The sequence below is a fragment of the Heterodontus francisci genome, chromosome 3 (assembly GCF_036365525.1).
Source record: "Heterodontus francisci isolate sHetFra1 chromosome 3, sHetFra1.hap1, whole genome shotgun sequence".
NCBI classification, from domain to species: Eukaryota; Metazoa; Chordata; class Chondrichthyes; order Heterodontiformes; family Heterodontidae; genus Heterodontus; species Heterodontus francisci.
The window spans coordinates 174,953,014-174,970,303 of NC_090373.1; the positions used below are offsets into that span (position 1 = coordinate 174,953,014).

Genomic DNA, 17,290 nt, shown 5'->3' on the forward strand with positions numbered 1-17,290 from the left:
TTCTGGAAAGATCCCAGCGGATTGGAAAAGTGCGAACGTAACACCTCTATTCAAGAAAGATCAATGGAAAATGAGAAAGAATTATACACACCATGTTATTCCAAAGACCACTGGCTAACAGAGCGCGGCTTCTGACAGTGAAATGAAAGCCATCCTGTGAGAAGTAGCTGAGATCGGGTTTACCATCCTGCAAGAAACAATAAACACATGACAAGTGTGGCCAAAATTGTCCCTCACAGAATAAACAACCAGTACACTGGGTCAGAGAGATAAAAATAAACCATCTGAACCCCTCGATTAGATTCCAGTCTGTAATCACTCCCGGGACATAGCAGGTTGCTTAATTCTTGCCTCTACAATGGACTCAATATCAATCCGCTCCACGCACAACCCTCCCACCTCCCCCACATTCCCCCCTGTTCCCCCCCCCCCCCCCACCGGATTGCACTTTGGATGCAGTATGTATGATCTGCAGGATGTACTGTAGCAACTTAGCAAGGTTAGGTCAACAGCACCTCCCTCCCATGAGGCCTCTAATACCAAGATGTTCTGGATCAGCAATGGCATGCAAACACCATCTAAGTTCCCCTCCAATTCACACGTCAGCATGACTTGGGCATATATCATCATTGCTTCAATGACATGAAATTCCCAACATAACACCGTTGTTGGAGCATCACCAGAGACTAATAATATGACACTTTTTAAAATTTACTTTGCAGGCTGACATTTTAAATGTGGTAATAACTTTGAACGTAAAACAGAGGCTGGAATTTTACCTGGGGAGTCATAAAATTGAGTGGGAGGTGGGGGTGCCATTCCTGATGCCTTCTCACCCCTGCTGCAATTTTACCAGGGGCAGAAGTGGCGAGAAACGGCCCAACCGCCCCAGGCCAATCAAGACCCTTAAGTGGCCAATTAACTGCCACTTAAGGGCCTCCTCCTGCCACTGCTGGTATTTTACCAGTGGCGAGTGGGCACCTTAGGCCCCCAGGAGGCCGCCAGGTTTTACATGGCGGCCTCCTTGCGGGTTGCAAAGGGTGGCCTTCACAGAGGGCCCCCCAAAGCCCCAACCGCTCCCACTGAAATAAAGTCCATCCCCTTCTCAACCAATCTTCCTTGCCTCCCCAGGGCCCGGTCAATTGTCCATGGCGAAGCCCCAAAACTTACCTTTGTTCCGGGGCCGACATCTACAATCCTGCCATTGGCTGGCTGCAGTCCCAGCAGTGGCCACAGCTCCCAGTGGCACAGCTGGGACTAACAGCTGCCGGCCCTCTGATTGGCTGACAGCTCTTGGAGGTGGGACTTCTTATCTCAAGGAGGTGAAAGTCCATCTCCGACTTTTGGGTCAGTGGGCGGGGTTTCCCGCCCCATGTAAAATCCCTGCTGAGGACCAACTCCCACTGCCTGATAGCCAGAAACCAAACAGCAGAGGAGAAACCTTCCTGTGGAGGGACCCTGAGACCTAACATCCTTGGAATGAGGCCAATAGCCACTTATTTCACAACAGCCTCCTGCACTGTGCCTGGGTCAAATACTTCTTGTGTAACATTTGCTTGTGTTTTTTTCAAAAAGGCATTACATCATGCACTTTCAAACCAAAAGACATTGGTCTCATAATTAACCCCCCCATGATGGGTCGGAGCAGGTGTGTGGAGTTAAAAATATAAAAATGGGAATGCATCCCCAAACCTACAGTGTAAAAGCCTGTTGCAGTTTATACAGAGGTGGGCTTGTTTTATGCAAGTGGGTTTCCTTGGAGAGGCAGGACATTGCATTAACATTTATATTGGGCTCTCACAGTGAAATAGAGTGCTCTCCCCAACCTCTCAACAAACCTACGGCCTCCCTTCTGACAATCGGGGTCTCTTTCACCCACCCCCGTCACGTTTGCAGACCAACACCCATCCAAACCCTGATATCCAGCCTTCCCTACTCCCGATTCCTGCTCTTTTTCTCCTCCACCCCCAGCCCTGATCTCCAGCCTTCCCTACTCTGGTTTCTAGCTCTTTTCATCCCTCCTAGATCCATCTCCGGTCTTCCCTTCTCCAGCTTGCCGGACTCCATCTCCAAAGGTTGTCTCCACTTGCCTCCTGCCATTGGTTTTCCCACTGGCCGGCTTGTCAATTTAGCTGGCTGTCCAGCAGGAAACAGAAGAAAAAAACCTTTGAGGGGGTCCTGCCATTAAATTCGGCAGGAGCTCTGCATCCCCATCTTACCAGATTTACTCCTGCTCTCTCTCCGCCTCTCCATAAATATCAGGATCTTTGGTTGTTTTAGAAACTTACTGCAGTGAGAGGAATCTCCATGTTTCTGAGAAAGGGCTGCAGAACCACTGCGAAATCATCACGCTTGTCATAGATCCCAGAATACACCAGCTCCTGGAGAGTGTTCTAGAGAAACAAAAACACTATAAAAGTCAGAATAACTGCTTTGTTTGAAAAAACCCTTAATTTTCTCTTGTAAGTCATGCTGGTTTCACTTGTGTCTGTTGTTGTCCATTACATCAGCCAAGGGGCTTCATCTGTGGGCCCAGGTCGAATCGGATCTGGATTTTATCTCACACATACATAAATATACACACACACACATATGCAATGGTGCACATAAGCACACAAGAGTGCACACACACATACATGCATACACACACGGTAACGTGTACACAGACTAGCAAACACACACACACACACGCGCGTGTGTGCATGCACACACGTACACACACGTTTTTACAAGGGTCACTGGATAGCAATTAGGTCTGGGTATCCTGGATGATCTGTTCACCTCAGCAGGGAAAGACTGTGTAAATATTAACCCTGATCCAAATGTAAAGCATTATATAATTATACAAGACCTTCATTGAGTGTCTGTGCATGTTGAGTTCAAACTATACAGAAGCACGTTTTATGTTATCAGTTTTCTATAATTACTCTATAATTGTATTATTTTATAAATATAAATTCTTGTATAATTCATTAAAAGCACATCAAAGTGATTTGAGCAAATAAAATATACATGAGGTGAAAAGTTACCAACCCGGTAGTCCCAGCTAATGACACGCACAGATAGCTCTGCTGAGTCGTGGTGTTTGACCAGACAGTCACACCAGCCCCTGAAGAAAAACAATCACAAATGTGTCTTTACAAAGTCTGGTCTTCTCATTAAAAACTGATGACGAGCGTAGAACTGTAAGCTTAATCTGACCATTTTACCTTGGTTCCGTAGTAGAGACACCCCTGTCAGAGAGCCGGTGCAGGATGGCGATATCCTGCATCTCCACAAGATTCACAAATGCTCGCGGGACCTGCAGAACCACATTTTACTTAGTAGGATCACAGATAGGTTTCTATTCAGGGTATCAAGGGATATGAAGCAATGGTGGGTAAATGGAGTGGAGGTACATTTCAGTGTGAGCTAACTGAGTGGCAGGACAGGCTCAGCAGATTGAATAGCCTATTCATGTTCTTATTGGAGGTACATAGCACAGCCTGGATGGCAATTTGAAGCCCAGCCTCCCTTTCACCTCTGACTTCCAGCTCTCTGTGCATGAAGTGAAGAGGCCTTGTTAAAGTGGAACCGTTTTAAATGGAACTATTGGAACATTAGAACCAGGATTTTCTTGATCAAGATCAACCAGAGAAAACGGTAAAAATATAAATTAGAGGGTAAAGTTTGAAATCGTGCTATATAATATTGCTGATGAAAGTGTTAATTCATTCATATAAAATTCGCCTTTCTATTCTGTAATTGGTCATTTTAAATAGGTTAATATAGCAGGCAGAGGAATTTCATATCAATGTATATTTCTGATATCACACGGAAAACTTTTCAACCCTTTAGACTAAAATTCAGCAATGGAATCACTCCAAAAGACTGCAGCCAACAGAAGGCACCATAAATACAGCCAAAGCTAACCAGCCTGTCTCAGCACCCCTCTCTCTCTCTCCCTCTATCACAACCCATCCAAGAATGCGACTCCTCCTTAGCAGTCTGAAAGTTAGATCAGGCTTTGAAAGACATGCACACATTGCGTTAGTTCATTGCATTTGCATTAGTAAAACTGCCCCTGGGTAAAAATGACTCTATCCTCAAGGCTGCATTCCGACAAGAGATCTGAGGCAACATAAACAGGTTATTAATTACTGTTGGGAGGACAGTTCCAGGATCAACAGTAGTGTTTTACAAGGTGGAAAGCCATACTATGCTTACCTCTCGGTGCAATATATCCAGAGCCTCTTTTATTCTAAATGCAACCTTTTCTGGTGAGTAATATTCCTAGGTCAGGAAATAAAAAACATAACACTTTACACACCATTCGTACATTCCAGACTAAGATTTGCTAGTTCTGTGCAAATGTTGTGTTTTCTCAGTTCCTTTAATTTGTATTTGCTGAAGCATCAAGCCCCTTTATTTTCTCTGGAAATCTGGTCTTCCCAAGCTAGACAGTCACAGCGGCTAAGAGATCAGGTGGTCAAGCTGATGCTGAGCTTCCACTAATACCATTCTGAGTTGGTCATACACAAGATCCCTGGAGAAAACATGCCCAGTGATTTCCGCACTCACCCTCATAGTGAATCACTGCATTAGTATAATAGGAATATAGCAAATGCTAGAGGAAAAAAGACTGAGGTCCATCTCGTTCACCTTCTAGGAGCTACATGATGACAATCAATCAATCATAGCAATTCAATTTACATTTGAATGAAACAATATTCATGCTTCCACCATCTCCTGAGGGAATCTGTTCCATATGTTGATCACTTGCTTCTTCTTGTTTCTGCAGATCAGTTTTGATTTACCCCTTTCAAGTGCATGCTGTATCCTCTGTTCTGGACAAGGTGAAATAGCTTGTCATGGTCTACATTCGTCACTTTAAAATTCAGCAATCATATCGACCCTCAACCTTTTATTTTCCAGTGAGAGAAAAGTGGGAATTCACTAACAGTATACTGGAATAACAGGAATCCATCTGAACAACAACGATTTGAAATTTATTAACTCATGTAGTTGATAGAACAGACTTTCAACTTGCCATCCTCCACCTGCCCACCTCAATACTTCCTGATTTAAGGTTTCAGAGAAGAGCCAGAACAAACTGATGAACTTTGTCCTCAATTGTTTCCAAATTAACCTCCTTATTTTCCCTTATTAATTCCCCAGACTCACTTTCTATTGGACCAATGCTCACTTTGTTAACTTTTCTGTTTTAAATATCTATAGAAACTCTTACTATCTGTTTTTATATTTCTAGCTAGCTTTCTCTCGTACTCTAATTTTTCCCTCCTTCTCAATCTTTTAGTCATTCTTTGATATTTTTTAAATTCTGTCCAATCTTCTGACCTGCCACCCATCTTTGCTCAACTACCTGCTTTTTCTTTAAGTTTGATATTATCTTTAACTATTTTAGTTCACCACAAATGGTGGGTCCTCCTCTTGGAATTTTTCTTTCTCGTTGGAACGTATCTGAGTATTCTGGTATTCTGAAATATCCCTTAAACGTCCACCACTGCATCTCTACTGACCTATTCCTTAATGTAATTTGTCAGTTCACTTTAGTTAGCTCTGTTTTCATGCCCTCATAATTGCCCTTATTTAAGTTTAACATACTAATCTTGGACCCTTACTGTTAGATTATTAACTAAATCTGGCTTATTCCCTGAAATAGCAGTAATTCAGGAAACAGAAGGGAGAGAGGAACTCAAGAAAATTACAATCATCAGGGAAGTGGTACTGAGCAAATTGTTGGAGCCGTAGGCTGACAAGTCCCTGGGTCCTGATGGACTTCATCCTAGGGTCTGAAAAGAAGTGGCTGGTGAGATAGTTGATGGGCTGGTTTTAATTTTCCAAATTTCCCGAGACTCAGGGAAGGTTCCATTAGATTGGAAAATAGCAAATGTAACTCCTTTATTCAAAAATGGAGGAAGACAGAAAGCAGGAAACTACAGGCCAGTTAGCTTAACATCTGTCTTAGGGAAAATGTTAGAAGCTTTTATTAAAGACGCTATAACAGGGCATTTAGAAAAATTCAAAATAATCAAGCAGAGTTAACACAGTTTTGTGAAAGGAAAATCATGTTTAACCAATTTATTGGAATTCTTTGAAGTAGTAACATGTGCTGTGGATAAAGGATGTACTGTATTTAGATTTCCAGAAGGCATTTGATAAGGTGCCACATCAAAGGTTATTGCAGAAAATAAAATTTCATGGTGTAGGGGGTAACATATTGGCATGGACAGAAGATTGGCTAGCGAACAGGAAACAGAGAGTAGGCATAAATGGGTCATTTTCTGGTTGGCAAGATGTAACGAGTGATGTGCCACAGGGATCTGTGCTGGGGCCTCAACCTCTTACAATTTATATAAATGACTTGGATGAAGGGACCAAAGGTATGGTTGCTAAATTTGCTGATGACATATAGATAGGTAGGAAAGTAAGTTGTGAAGTGGGCAATAGGAGACTACAAAGGATACAGATATGTTAAATGAGAAGGCAAAGTTCTGGCAAATGGAGTATAATGTGGGAAAATGTGAAATTGTCCATTTTGGCAGGAAGAATAAAAAAGAAGCATATTATCTAAATGGTGAGAGATTGCAGAGCTCTGAGATGCAGAGGGATCTGGGTGTCCTAGTGCATGAATCGCAAAAGGTTAGTATGCAGGTTCAGCAAGTAATTAGGAAAGCTAATAGAATGTTATCGTTTATTGCGAGGGGAATCAAATACAAAAGTAGGGAGGTTATGCTTCAGTTATACAGTTATGTATGAGACCACATCTGGAATACTATGGACAGTATTGGTCTCCTTATTTAAGGAAGGATGTAAATGCGCTGGAAGCAGTTCAGAGAAGGTTTACTAGACTAATACCTGGAATGGGTGGATTGTCTTATGAGGAAAGATTGGACAGACTAGGCTTGTATCCGCTGGAATTTAGAAGAGTAAGAGGTGACTTGATTGAAACATATAAGATCCTGAGGGGTCTTGACAGGGTGGATGTGGAAAGGATGTTCCCCCTTGCAGGAGAATCTAGAACTAGGGGTCACTTTTTAAAAATAAGGGGTCGCCCATTTATGACAGAGATGATGAGAAACTGTTTCTCTCAGGGGGTCGTGAGTGTTTGGAATTCTCTTCCTCAAAAGGCAGTGGAAGCAGAGTCTTGAAATATCTTTAAGGCAGAGGTAGATAGATTCTTGATAAGCAAGGGGGTGAAAGGTTATTGGGGGTAGGTGAGAATTTGGAGTTGAGGTTACAATCAGATCAGCCATGATCTTATTGAATGGCAGAGCAGGATCAAGGGGCCGAGTGGCCTACTCCTGCTCCTAGTTTGTTTGTTCATATTACCCATTATTAAATCTAGTATGGCCTGCACTCTTGTTGGTTCTAGAACACATTGTTCCAAAAAACGATCTTGAATACAGAAACACAAATTATTACTTAGTAAGAATTAAACGTTTATTTTACACAGTACCTGATTTGTGCAGTAAGCACACATGTCAGCAATGCCAAGGTAAACTGTAATCAGCTTCCAATCCTTCTGAAAGTCGATGAGCTGAAGTAAAACAGGCAACAATTAATGCGGCTCATTTTTAACCTGACACAGCTAGAGATATCAATTGTGTAGAATCTAATCTGCACATAGAATGTTAATCCAGCTGCGTGTACAAATTTCCAAAGCACATTCCAGTTGGATATAGCAGTTGGATCAGAAATGTCCCCCCTGGATAATCTGCTCATGTAAATAGAGATGAAAAGTTTTTTTTTGAGTTTTTTGCTGAGATTTGGCCCACCCTTGGCAGCCATTTCTTCAACCATCTTGGGCCCAAAATACTGGAATTCCCTCTGTAAACCTCCCTGCCTTTCTCTCTCCTCCGTTAAGACATTCCTTAAAACCCAGCTCTTTACCTGAGCTTTTGGTAGCCTGTCCTAATATCTCCTTTTATGGCTCAGTGTCAGTTTTTGTGTGACTTGCACTCCTGTGAAGCACTTTGGGATGTTTTGCTACTTTAAAGGTGCTATATAAATGCAAGCTTTTGTTGTAGTTAGTTTCCACTGGGTCAGAGTTTATTGCTGTGTGGGCCAGGCATCATGGTGGCAATGCACCCACAGCAGTGCTTCGACCCACTTACCCCGTGCACAACAGTTGCCCTCGTACTAACCCCACAAACTCTGGAGGAGTCAGTGCAAGGGATTCCAGTGTAACTGAGGAGCTCCAATCCATTAACATTAGCCCCCACACCACAAAAAAGATAAACATGCATTGGGAAAGGATGATCCAAAGTCCAAAAGGAATGGGCTATGAGGAAATCAAGAGAAGCCTATGTCCAGAAGGAAGGCCGTTAAGAGGACCCCATCAAGAAGAAAATACTAAATGAGACAGATAAAGTAAAGACAGACTTTTTGTTTTTGGTCAGTGTCTGGCACATGCAGAAACCAAACACCAACCAACTGAAAAATCCACAAAAGTAAAACTAGACTCATATGAAATGCATGTTGTCTCTTCCTAACCTCAAAGAAAGGGGGCACAGGTTGGCAAGAGCCCAGGTATGACTCGACGAAAGGGCTGGCACAGGCACAATTGACTGAATGGTTTCCTTCTATGCTGCGTCATTTTATGATATAATAAGTGGCAAGTAACATTCACCCCACACATGTGCCATCTCTAACAAGAGACAAGCTGACAATCTCCCCTTGACATTCAACAACATTACCATCGCTGAATCCCCCACCATTAACGTCCTGGGGGTTACCATTGATTGGAAACGTAACTGGACCAGCCATATAAATACAAGAGCAGGTCAGATGCTGGGAATGCAGCGGTGAGTAACTCATCTCCTGACTCCCCAATATCTGTCCACCATCTACAAGACACAAATCAGGAGTGTGATGGAATACCCTCCACTTGCCTGGATGAGTGCAGCTCCAACAACACTCAGGAAGCTCAATATCATCTAGAACAAAGCAGCCCACTTGATCGGAACTGCATCCATCACCTTAAACAGTCACTCCCTCCACCACCAATGCACAGTTGCAGTAGTGTGTACCATCTATAAGATGCACTGCAGCAACTCACCAAGACTCCTTCGACAGCACCTTCCAAACCTGCTACCTCTACCACCCACAAGGACAAGGGCAACAGATGCATGGGAACACAACCACCTGCAAGTTCCCCTCCAAGCCACACACCACCCTGATTTGGAACTATATCACTGTTGCTGGATTCCTAACAACACTGTGCATGTAGCTACACCACATGGACTGCAGCAGTTTAAGATGGTGGCTCACCACCATCTTCTCTCAGGCAATAGGGGATGGGAAATACATGCTGGCATTGGCAGTAATGCTCACATCCCAAGAATGAATATTTTAAAAAAATCACACTGTCTGAAAGCTCAGATAACTAGTAAGTTCATCCAGATCAGACAACCCTACCCTTTATGGCACTGTGCTACACAATTAGCTGGAGACCATATTCATTACTGTTATCACATAAGGCAATATCTAAACACTTACCACATTATTTTTCAAACTGGCCACCAGTTTTTGAGCCAGCCCTGGCAATTCCCTGAAATAAACACACCTCTTAATTAGTCCAAGAAATAATGTTATGTAGAAGAGATCAGACCAGATCATGAAAATGTCATACAATCAGGCTAGCTATGCGAGGAACAATGACAGAATCTGGTGACTATTTTTCACATTTCAGAGCACCGTCAACCAATTTTGTTTTTTTAAAATGAATTTTTATGCTCATCAATGTGAGGGATGTTACCGCTGGGAAATGGAGAAATTTCCCATTTTGAGCATTTAGTGTAGATCACGTTCAGGTCAGGTGTAAATTGAGTCAGCTGCAGAGCATAGAGCATTTCACCTTTCACTCAAACATCGATTCAATCAAAAAGGTTAATGGACTGTGCCCCCAAATTCTCATTCACCCTCTTATAGCTTCATCAGCTTGCAATAATTCTTTTAAAGATCTCCACATCTGCACTTGTAGATCTCTCTATTCCATTCCAACCTTTCTAAAGGCAATAGGGAAAAGTGGTGGGAAAGCTGTTGCTAAATCACTGTTTGTGGCATTCCTGGCAGCTGGCTACAGGCTGGAATCCTGTTTGTACATTACCCACCACACACACACCTGGGTAGCTCAATGAAGGGACGAAAAATAGATTTGCTTCACTCATTCAAATATAACATTTTCAAATATGGCACAGACTAAAGCACTCAGAGATAATCTATTGCATTCTCAAATAGAAAGAGTTAACCTACTCGGCTTTCACTCTCAAAACAGTCTGATCTAAGGAGGCATTGTCATGTTTTCCGTTGCCTGAGGAGTATGCAATCAGGTCAGGATTAAACGATTTTAAAATATCTGTGGATTAAAAACATGGGAAGGGAATTAATTGTAATCTGTTGTAATAATACTCATATATCCTCTTATCACTTTGAAATGTCTCAAAGCACTTAAATACAGGCCTAGGCTTTTTGGGTGAGCTACATTTGCCTCCTGGCATGACTTGAGCATAATTCCTTTTGCAGCAGTCACTCAACAAGTGCTCAGTGTGACAACCGTGATGCAGTGGGTAGCACTCTTGCCAATAAGTCTGACGGTTGTGGGTTCAAGACCCCCTTCCAGAGACCTGAGCACAAAAATCTAGGTTGACAGTCGAGAGAGAGAGTGCTGCACTGTTAGAAGTGCCATCTGTCTGAGGCCCCATCTGTCCTCTCAGGTGGATGTGAGAAGATCCCATGGCACTGTTTCGAAGAACAGTCATGGAATTCTCCCTGGTGTCCTGGCCAATATTTATCCTTCAATCAACATCACCAAAACACAGATTATCTGGATATTATCACATTACTATTTGTGGGACCTTGCTGTGCACAAAATGGCTGCTGCGTTTTCTACAATGTCTATATTTTAAAAGTACTTTGTTAGCTGTAAAGTGCTTGGGACATTCTGAGGCTGTGAAAGGCACTATATAACTGCAAGTCTTTTTTTCCTTCCTTTTCCCCTGATGTCCCTGTAACTCCTGCCAGAAGTGTTGGGGACACACGTATCCACGTCTATCGTAATGATATGCAATAGAAGGCTATATGCCATTCAAAATATTTAGTACCATTTGCACCATAGCAAAGCTGGGCACCTGGGATACCTGTGTGTCTCTGGTACCATAGTAATGCTGGGCACCTGGGCTACCTGTGTGTCTCTGGTACCATAGTAATGCTGGGCACCTGGGCTACCTGTGTGTCTCTGGTACCATAGCAATGCTGGGCACCTGGGATACCTGTGTGTCTCTGGTACCATAGCAATGCTGGGCACCTGGGATACCTGTGTGTCTCTGGTACCATAGCAATGCTGGGCACCTGGGATACCTGTGTGTCTCTGGCACCATAGCAATGCTGGGCACCTGGGATACCTGTGTGTCCCTAGCACCACAGTAACACTAGGTGCCTGGGACAGCTATGGATGCTAGAAGCAGTTAAGTTATAAATGGCCAAAAAGCAGATATGATTGAGTTCATGGTTATCAATTTTGTGTACTAAGGTGCCTTTTTAAAACATTTTTCAGGTTTTTAATTAAATTTTATACAGGCAACACAGAGGCCATTGACCACAGAACACTGTGGTAGGCCCCCAAGGCCAGGAAGATCAGCTGAAGCCTGTAGATCATCCATGCAGCAGGCAACACTGCCACACATCCACTGGCATAACAACTGATCAGAAAATCTAGAGTTTAATCTAGTGTTTAACTCTAAATCCCAAACACCAGCGGCTTCCCACCATCAGCAAGAAGGCAGCTGCCCAGTTAATCTGTTTCTTGCTGACGATTGAGAGAGCAATGCTGTTCAGGACACTAGAAGAACTTCATATAGTACCATGGAATTTTTGAACATCTACCAGAACAGGCGGACAAGACCTTGATTTAAGGGCGCCACCTCCAACGATGCAACAGTCCTTTGAGTGCTGCACTGGAGTATCCGCCTGGGACAGGAGAAACAAGAGCGGTGCCAACACAGCCAGGCTGACGCACACCATTTCTTCTTTAAAGGTATGACAGCAATTTGTTTTACTGGTGACTACTTGCCTGTTACACGTACCTGGTAAAGAACTTGGCATCCAGGAGTCTGGATCCTCCCTAGTGCTGCAGTCAAAAAACAAACAAAATAGAGTTACATTACCATCTTGGAACCATAAAAAAAAACAAGGTGGCCATTCAGCCCATTGGGCCCCATCATTCTGGCTCTCTGAAAGAGCTATCCATTTAGATTTTAACGGCCAGATTAAATTGGAATGTTGGTGGTCAGCTACCCGTCTGGTGTGGGTGGATGTTGGTAGTTGGCTGGCGGGTGGGAGACTAAGATCGATTGGCTCAGAGGCTACCCACCAATGCCAAGAGAAGACTGCCAGAAGCAAGGTACTTCTGGGATGAGGACTGTTCTGATGGTTTAGCAGATAGTAGGTATGGAGGGGCCAAGGGCAGCAGAGGCTCAGACTGTGAGAACACCTTCACCACACGGACTGCAGCGGTTCAAGAAGGCGGCTCACCACCACCTCCTCCAGGGCAATTAGGTATGGCTAATAAATGCTGGCATTGCCAGTGATGCCCAAATCCAGAGAATGAATTAACAAAGGGGCAATTTTAACTCCCCTGATTGGAGGGAAAGGAGCAGCTAAAATGGTGGGATTCCATTATCCGGTTCCATGGTGGAAGTCTCATTAGTAAATACAAATTGGTGGGATCCCATGACGAACATGGGACCCGCTTCCAAGAGGAACGCCCTCCATGACTCCCCCACTCCTGCTCCTCTTGGCCCTGCTGAGGGAAGTTTTTTTCACTTTCCTTTAGTGTTTAGCTGCCAATCCTGGAAAAATTGAACAGTTCTGCAAAGATCACCGATTTCTCAAGGAAAATTTCAACATTGATGAAGCAGCTCGACGTTTGGTGAAACACATCACTGCTCATGAGAATGATTGTGCACAGCCTGGTCAGCCCTACACTCAATTCCTTGAGGAGCAAAGCCAACTGTTCATCTTGTTTTAAGCCCTAGGCTAGGATATCACTAACTACTGTCCCGTTACAGCTTCCATATTAAGTTGCCAGTTGGTGTTTACAGCAGGAACATTGTTAATTGGATTGCCAGCGTCCCAACAGCATTACCTGGCTGGTCAGTCATGGTGAGCTTTCCTTTGGGAGTGGACCCTTGTCTGTCAAATTTGTATTTATTAATGAGGCTCCCATGTTGGAACTGGAGTGGATCATTGAACTGTGCCATTTTACTGCTTCTTTCCTGCTGATTACGGGAGTCAAAAATGTCCCTTTTTAAATTCATTTTTGGGTTAAAGCGTCACTGGCAAGATCAGTATTTATTGCCCAGCCCTACTTGCTCTTGCAAAAGTGGTGGTGAGCCGCCTTGTTGAACTGCTGCAGTCCATGTGGGGTAGGTACACCAACAGTGCTGTCAGGAAGGGAGTTCCAGGATTTGGACCCAGCGACAGTGAAGGAACGGCAATATAGTTCCAAGTCCGGATGTTGTGTGGCTTGGAGGGGAACCTGCAGGTGGTGATGTTCCCATGCAACTGCTGCCCTTGTCCTTCTAGGTGGTGAAGGTTGCCGGTTTGGCCAATATGACTACAAGCTAGTGTTAAATGGAAATAGCAAATGAAATACGAGTTAAAATAGTTACTGCTCCTGCTCCAACTGCAGCCAAAGGTACACTCACTGCGTTAAGTATTCTATAGTCCTGAAATTGTGAGTCTCTTCTTCCAGTGCAAGTCTCGCAATTTAGGGCCTTATATGTGTAAAGAGAAGGGAAAATAAAATAAGTACCACTCTTCTGGAAGAAAGTTTAACCATTACCTTGTCGATCGTCCACTGTGCTGTGTAGATTCTACCTACAAGAGAACAGCCAGTGAGTATCTGTGCTCAGTCAACACAATGCTCAGAAATAACAAGACCAATTTCCATCCAGCATTAACCAAGTGACACTACTCACAGTTAGTGAATCTCCCATCATTGCAACGACCTTGATCTGCGAAGGTGTTAAAGTATGAACTGTGGAGAGTTACACAAGCAAAGGTAAAAACCAGGTCTGATCACCTGTTGCTTTAATATGTAGGTTTGTTTCTGATAAAGAACAAGGAGAACTCTTACACTTAACAGGTTGGATTTTAATGTGTGCTGACAGGCAGAAATGGACGGTACCTGCATTAAAATTACTGGGCAGCATTGTACTGGTCTTCCCCTGCCATCTTGAAAGGGGCCTATTAGTAGGTGGCTAGAGAACCTGCCTGTTTCAGGCAGCCTGCCCTTATTAATATTGGGGTCCTAGGATATGCACAAGACCACGATTGCCATTTCGGGAGACAACAGGGCGTAATATGTTGCCATGACCCCCTGCCCCTGGTTCACCTGGTGGCACAGCATAAGGACCAAAAAAAGTGCATTTTAAATTACAATAGTGAGTCTAGGAGGAACAGGAGTGATTGATTATTGACAGGGGACTGTCCTTACTTTTAGTCAAAGGGAATAATTCTACAGGGAAAGGAAGGGACAATGAGTGGGAGAAAATAATAATTATTTTTAATGGGAGATAAAGTTATCTGCCCTATAAACCTGCTGGATTCTCCCAGCAAGTATCATTCATATTCTGCTACTGCCCTTCCTACTTTGACGGCTTTCATTGAAGGAGGAATATGGGCCAAGGCACTGGGTTTAAAATCTCACCTCAATGGCACCTCCGATAATATAGCACTCTTGCAATACTGTACCTAAGTGTCCATTTAGATTATCTAATCAAGTCCTTCCTAGGGTTCCTGGCTGCGGAGGGTGGCCCCACATCTTCTGACTCAAAGGTGAGAGTGGTAACGTTGAGCCAAACTGACATGGGAATGTAATTTTAACATTTGATTATAATGTTGTATTGGATTTGCCACCCATTGCACACCCCTTATGACTTTCATTTGCACTATCACCCCTGTGAGAAAGGCATCCAGGACCTTCATCCAGCATGCTTTGGGAAAATAAGCCAATGTGGACAGCAAAGGCTCATGGGGTGTTGATGACTAAAAATGGTAGCCACAGTAACTGGAAAGGTGCAACTACAGCAACTTAATGGAAGGTTTCGCGTGTGATCTGCTTCACGGTCTGCTCGGTCAGTTAAACATCTTGTGACAGCCTTGAGATCATCATACCTCCAGGACCAGTATATAGAATGTTGTAGATAAGATAAGTATTAGGACAAACATCTCTCCAGCATAGAATGGTACTGAAGATGACTGTAAAGTCGGGATGGGGGTGGATAATTGCGAATTATGCAAGACATAAATAACAACATATGGAAAACTGAGCCCTCAGCCAGATAGAGCTCTCGGAGGGATTCATGACACCAATGGCATTGACAGAAGGAAGATTGATTGCCTCTGTACCCTGGGCACAGATGTTGAGGTTGTATTGTTTATACCTGTACATGTTACATTTATATTTTAGTGTATTTGCTAGCTTGAAGTTGGTAGTAACATTTATGTTTAACTAGGTTAATAAAATTATCATCTTTTGTAGATGGAAGGATGCCATACAACATCAAGTCCCATGGCAGAACACTTAATCTGATCAATACAGGTGGGCAAGTAACAACAAACCACTCTCACAACCCGTTTTACTAAAAACAGCTAAAAATTAAAACTACCCCCAGGCAGTCTCAGGCCTCGAGCTGCTTCTGCTTTGGCTTTCAAACATTTGCCTATCTGACACCCTTTATACACCCTTCATTCTTTTTTCAGTTTTTTATCATCTGTTAATTGGCAATTTGACTGATTAGCTACCTTTTGGTGAAAACAGTTTGTGCCATCTACACCCTTTTACCAATGCCATCATCTCTTTGTTCCCCTGGGTATATCCTGACTTGCCCTCAGCAACAACAACTTGCATTTATATACCACCTATAGCATAGTAAAACATCCCAGTCCCTCCTAAGAGGTTTCTCCAGCATGACCATGTGAATTCTGATGAGGTTTAGTCCACAAAGCATGACCCCGTCTTTCTCGATCAGACTCAGATGAAGCTTCCATGCATTGGCAGCACTTCTCTGTATTTTAGATTTTGAACATTTGCCTCACTCACAGAATCATACATAGAAAACAGAAGGAGGTCATTCAGTCTATCGTGCCTGTGCCAGCTCTTTGAAAGAGGAGTGCAATTAGTTCCACTCCTGTTGCTCTTTCCTCATAGCCCTGCATTTTTATTTTCCTTTTCAAGGATATAACCAATTTCCTTTTGAAAATTATTATTGAATCTGCTTCCACCAACCTTTCAGGCATTGCATTCCAGATCGTAACTACTCGCTGTGTAAAAAGAGTTCTCCTTATCTCCCTTCTGGCTTTTTTGCCAATGACCTTAAATCTGTGTCTTCTATTTACCAACCCTCCTTCTAGTGGAATAGTTTCTCTTTACTTACTCTACCAGAACCCCGCATAATTTTGGACACCTCTATCAAATCTCCTCTTAGCCTTCTCTACTCTATGGAGAACAACCCCAACTTCTCTAGTCTTGCTTTTCATCACTCCCTCCTTCCGACTGTGTGCATTTTACACTTACCAGAATCGGAAGACGAGCTGGAAAATGTGCTTTCGCTGCAACCGACCCAAGGACCCGCAGAGCTCTACAAGAAAAAAAGCTTAACAATTAGACCCTTTCCCAACAATATGCCATCGACACAGTAGAGGTATATAAGAGGAATGCAGCTACCTCCAGGTACAATGGTAACTCGGCCCATTCCTGAAACACAACACACAACAACCTCCTGTATCTCTCCCCAATGTTGGTATTGGTGCTGCCCAATGAAGAACCCACTTATTCAGTGCAGGTAGAGGTCTCAGACGCGATTCCTGGCCTCTGTTGAGTTAGTTGATCTCAGCAGACCTCACAATTAGCTCAGCACCTTCTGGGCTAGGATAGGGAAACTAATCAGTCAGGTCTTGCCCTCTTAATCATTAATTAGTGATTCCCTACTGGAAAGTGCACGGGGGGGCTAAATGAGGACACTATCTGGCTCCAAAGCCTTCGAACATTCTTTGTCCAGGCTCATACAAAGAGAATGGCAGTGTGTGTCTGTGTGTGTGAGGGAGCAGATTGCTTTTGGTGCCTGGGAACCTTATCCTAGCCTTCAGGAGAGAACAGGAAGAAATTGGGCAATGGATCAGCACTCACCGGAATGCTGCTCAGTAACTCAGTGGTCTTCTGTATGACTTTCCTCAAAACAGGCTTCCAAAGCATGAAGGGGCCGCTGTCAAAAGAGCTCACATT

The 17,290-nt window shown here is 43.5% G+C and overlaps 1 protein-coding gene across 2 annotated transcripts in view; it reads right to left on the minus strand.

The window, feature by feature from the left end:
• Positions 1–17,290, minus strand: part of plb1 (phospholipase B1) — a 234,932-nt gene that overhangs the window by 204,124 nt on the left and 13,518 nt on the right. For both annotated transcript variants that reach the window (XM_068019539.1, XM_068019548.1), the window contains exons 3-14: positions 16,583–16,646; positions 13,983–14,041; positions 13,847–13,881; positions 12,087–12,130; positions 10,258–10,360; positions 9,502–9,553; positions 7,460–7,540; positions 4,207–4,272; positions 3,210–3,301; positions 3,034–3,109; positions 2,289–2,393; positions 92–187 (exon numbers count right to left, since the gene is read on the minus strand). In XM_068019539.1, coding sequence (XP_067875640.1) covers positions 92–187; positions 2,289–2,393; positions 3,034–3,109; positions 3,210–3,301; positions 4,207–4,272; positions 7,460–7,540; positions 9,502–9,553; positions 10,258–10,360; positions 12,087–12,130; positions 13,847–13,881; positions 13,983–14,041; positions 16,583–16,646 — 873 coding nt within the window. The remainder of the gene's footprint in view (positions 1–91; positions 188–2,288; positions 2,394–3,033; positions 3,110–3,209; positions 3,302–4,206; positions 4,273–7,459; positions 7,541–9,501; positions 9,554–10,257; positions 10,361–12,086; positions 12,131–13,846; positions 13,882–13,982; positions 14,042–16,582; positions 16,647–17,290) is intronic.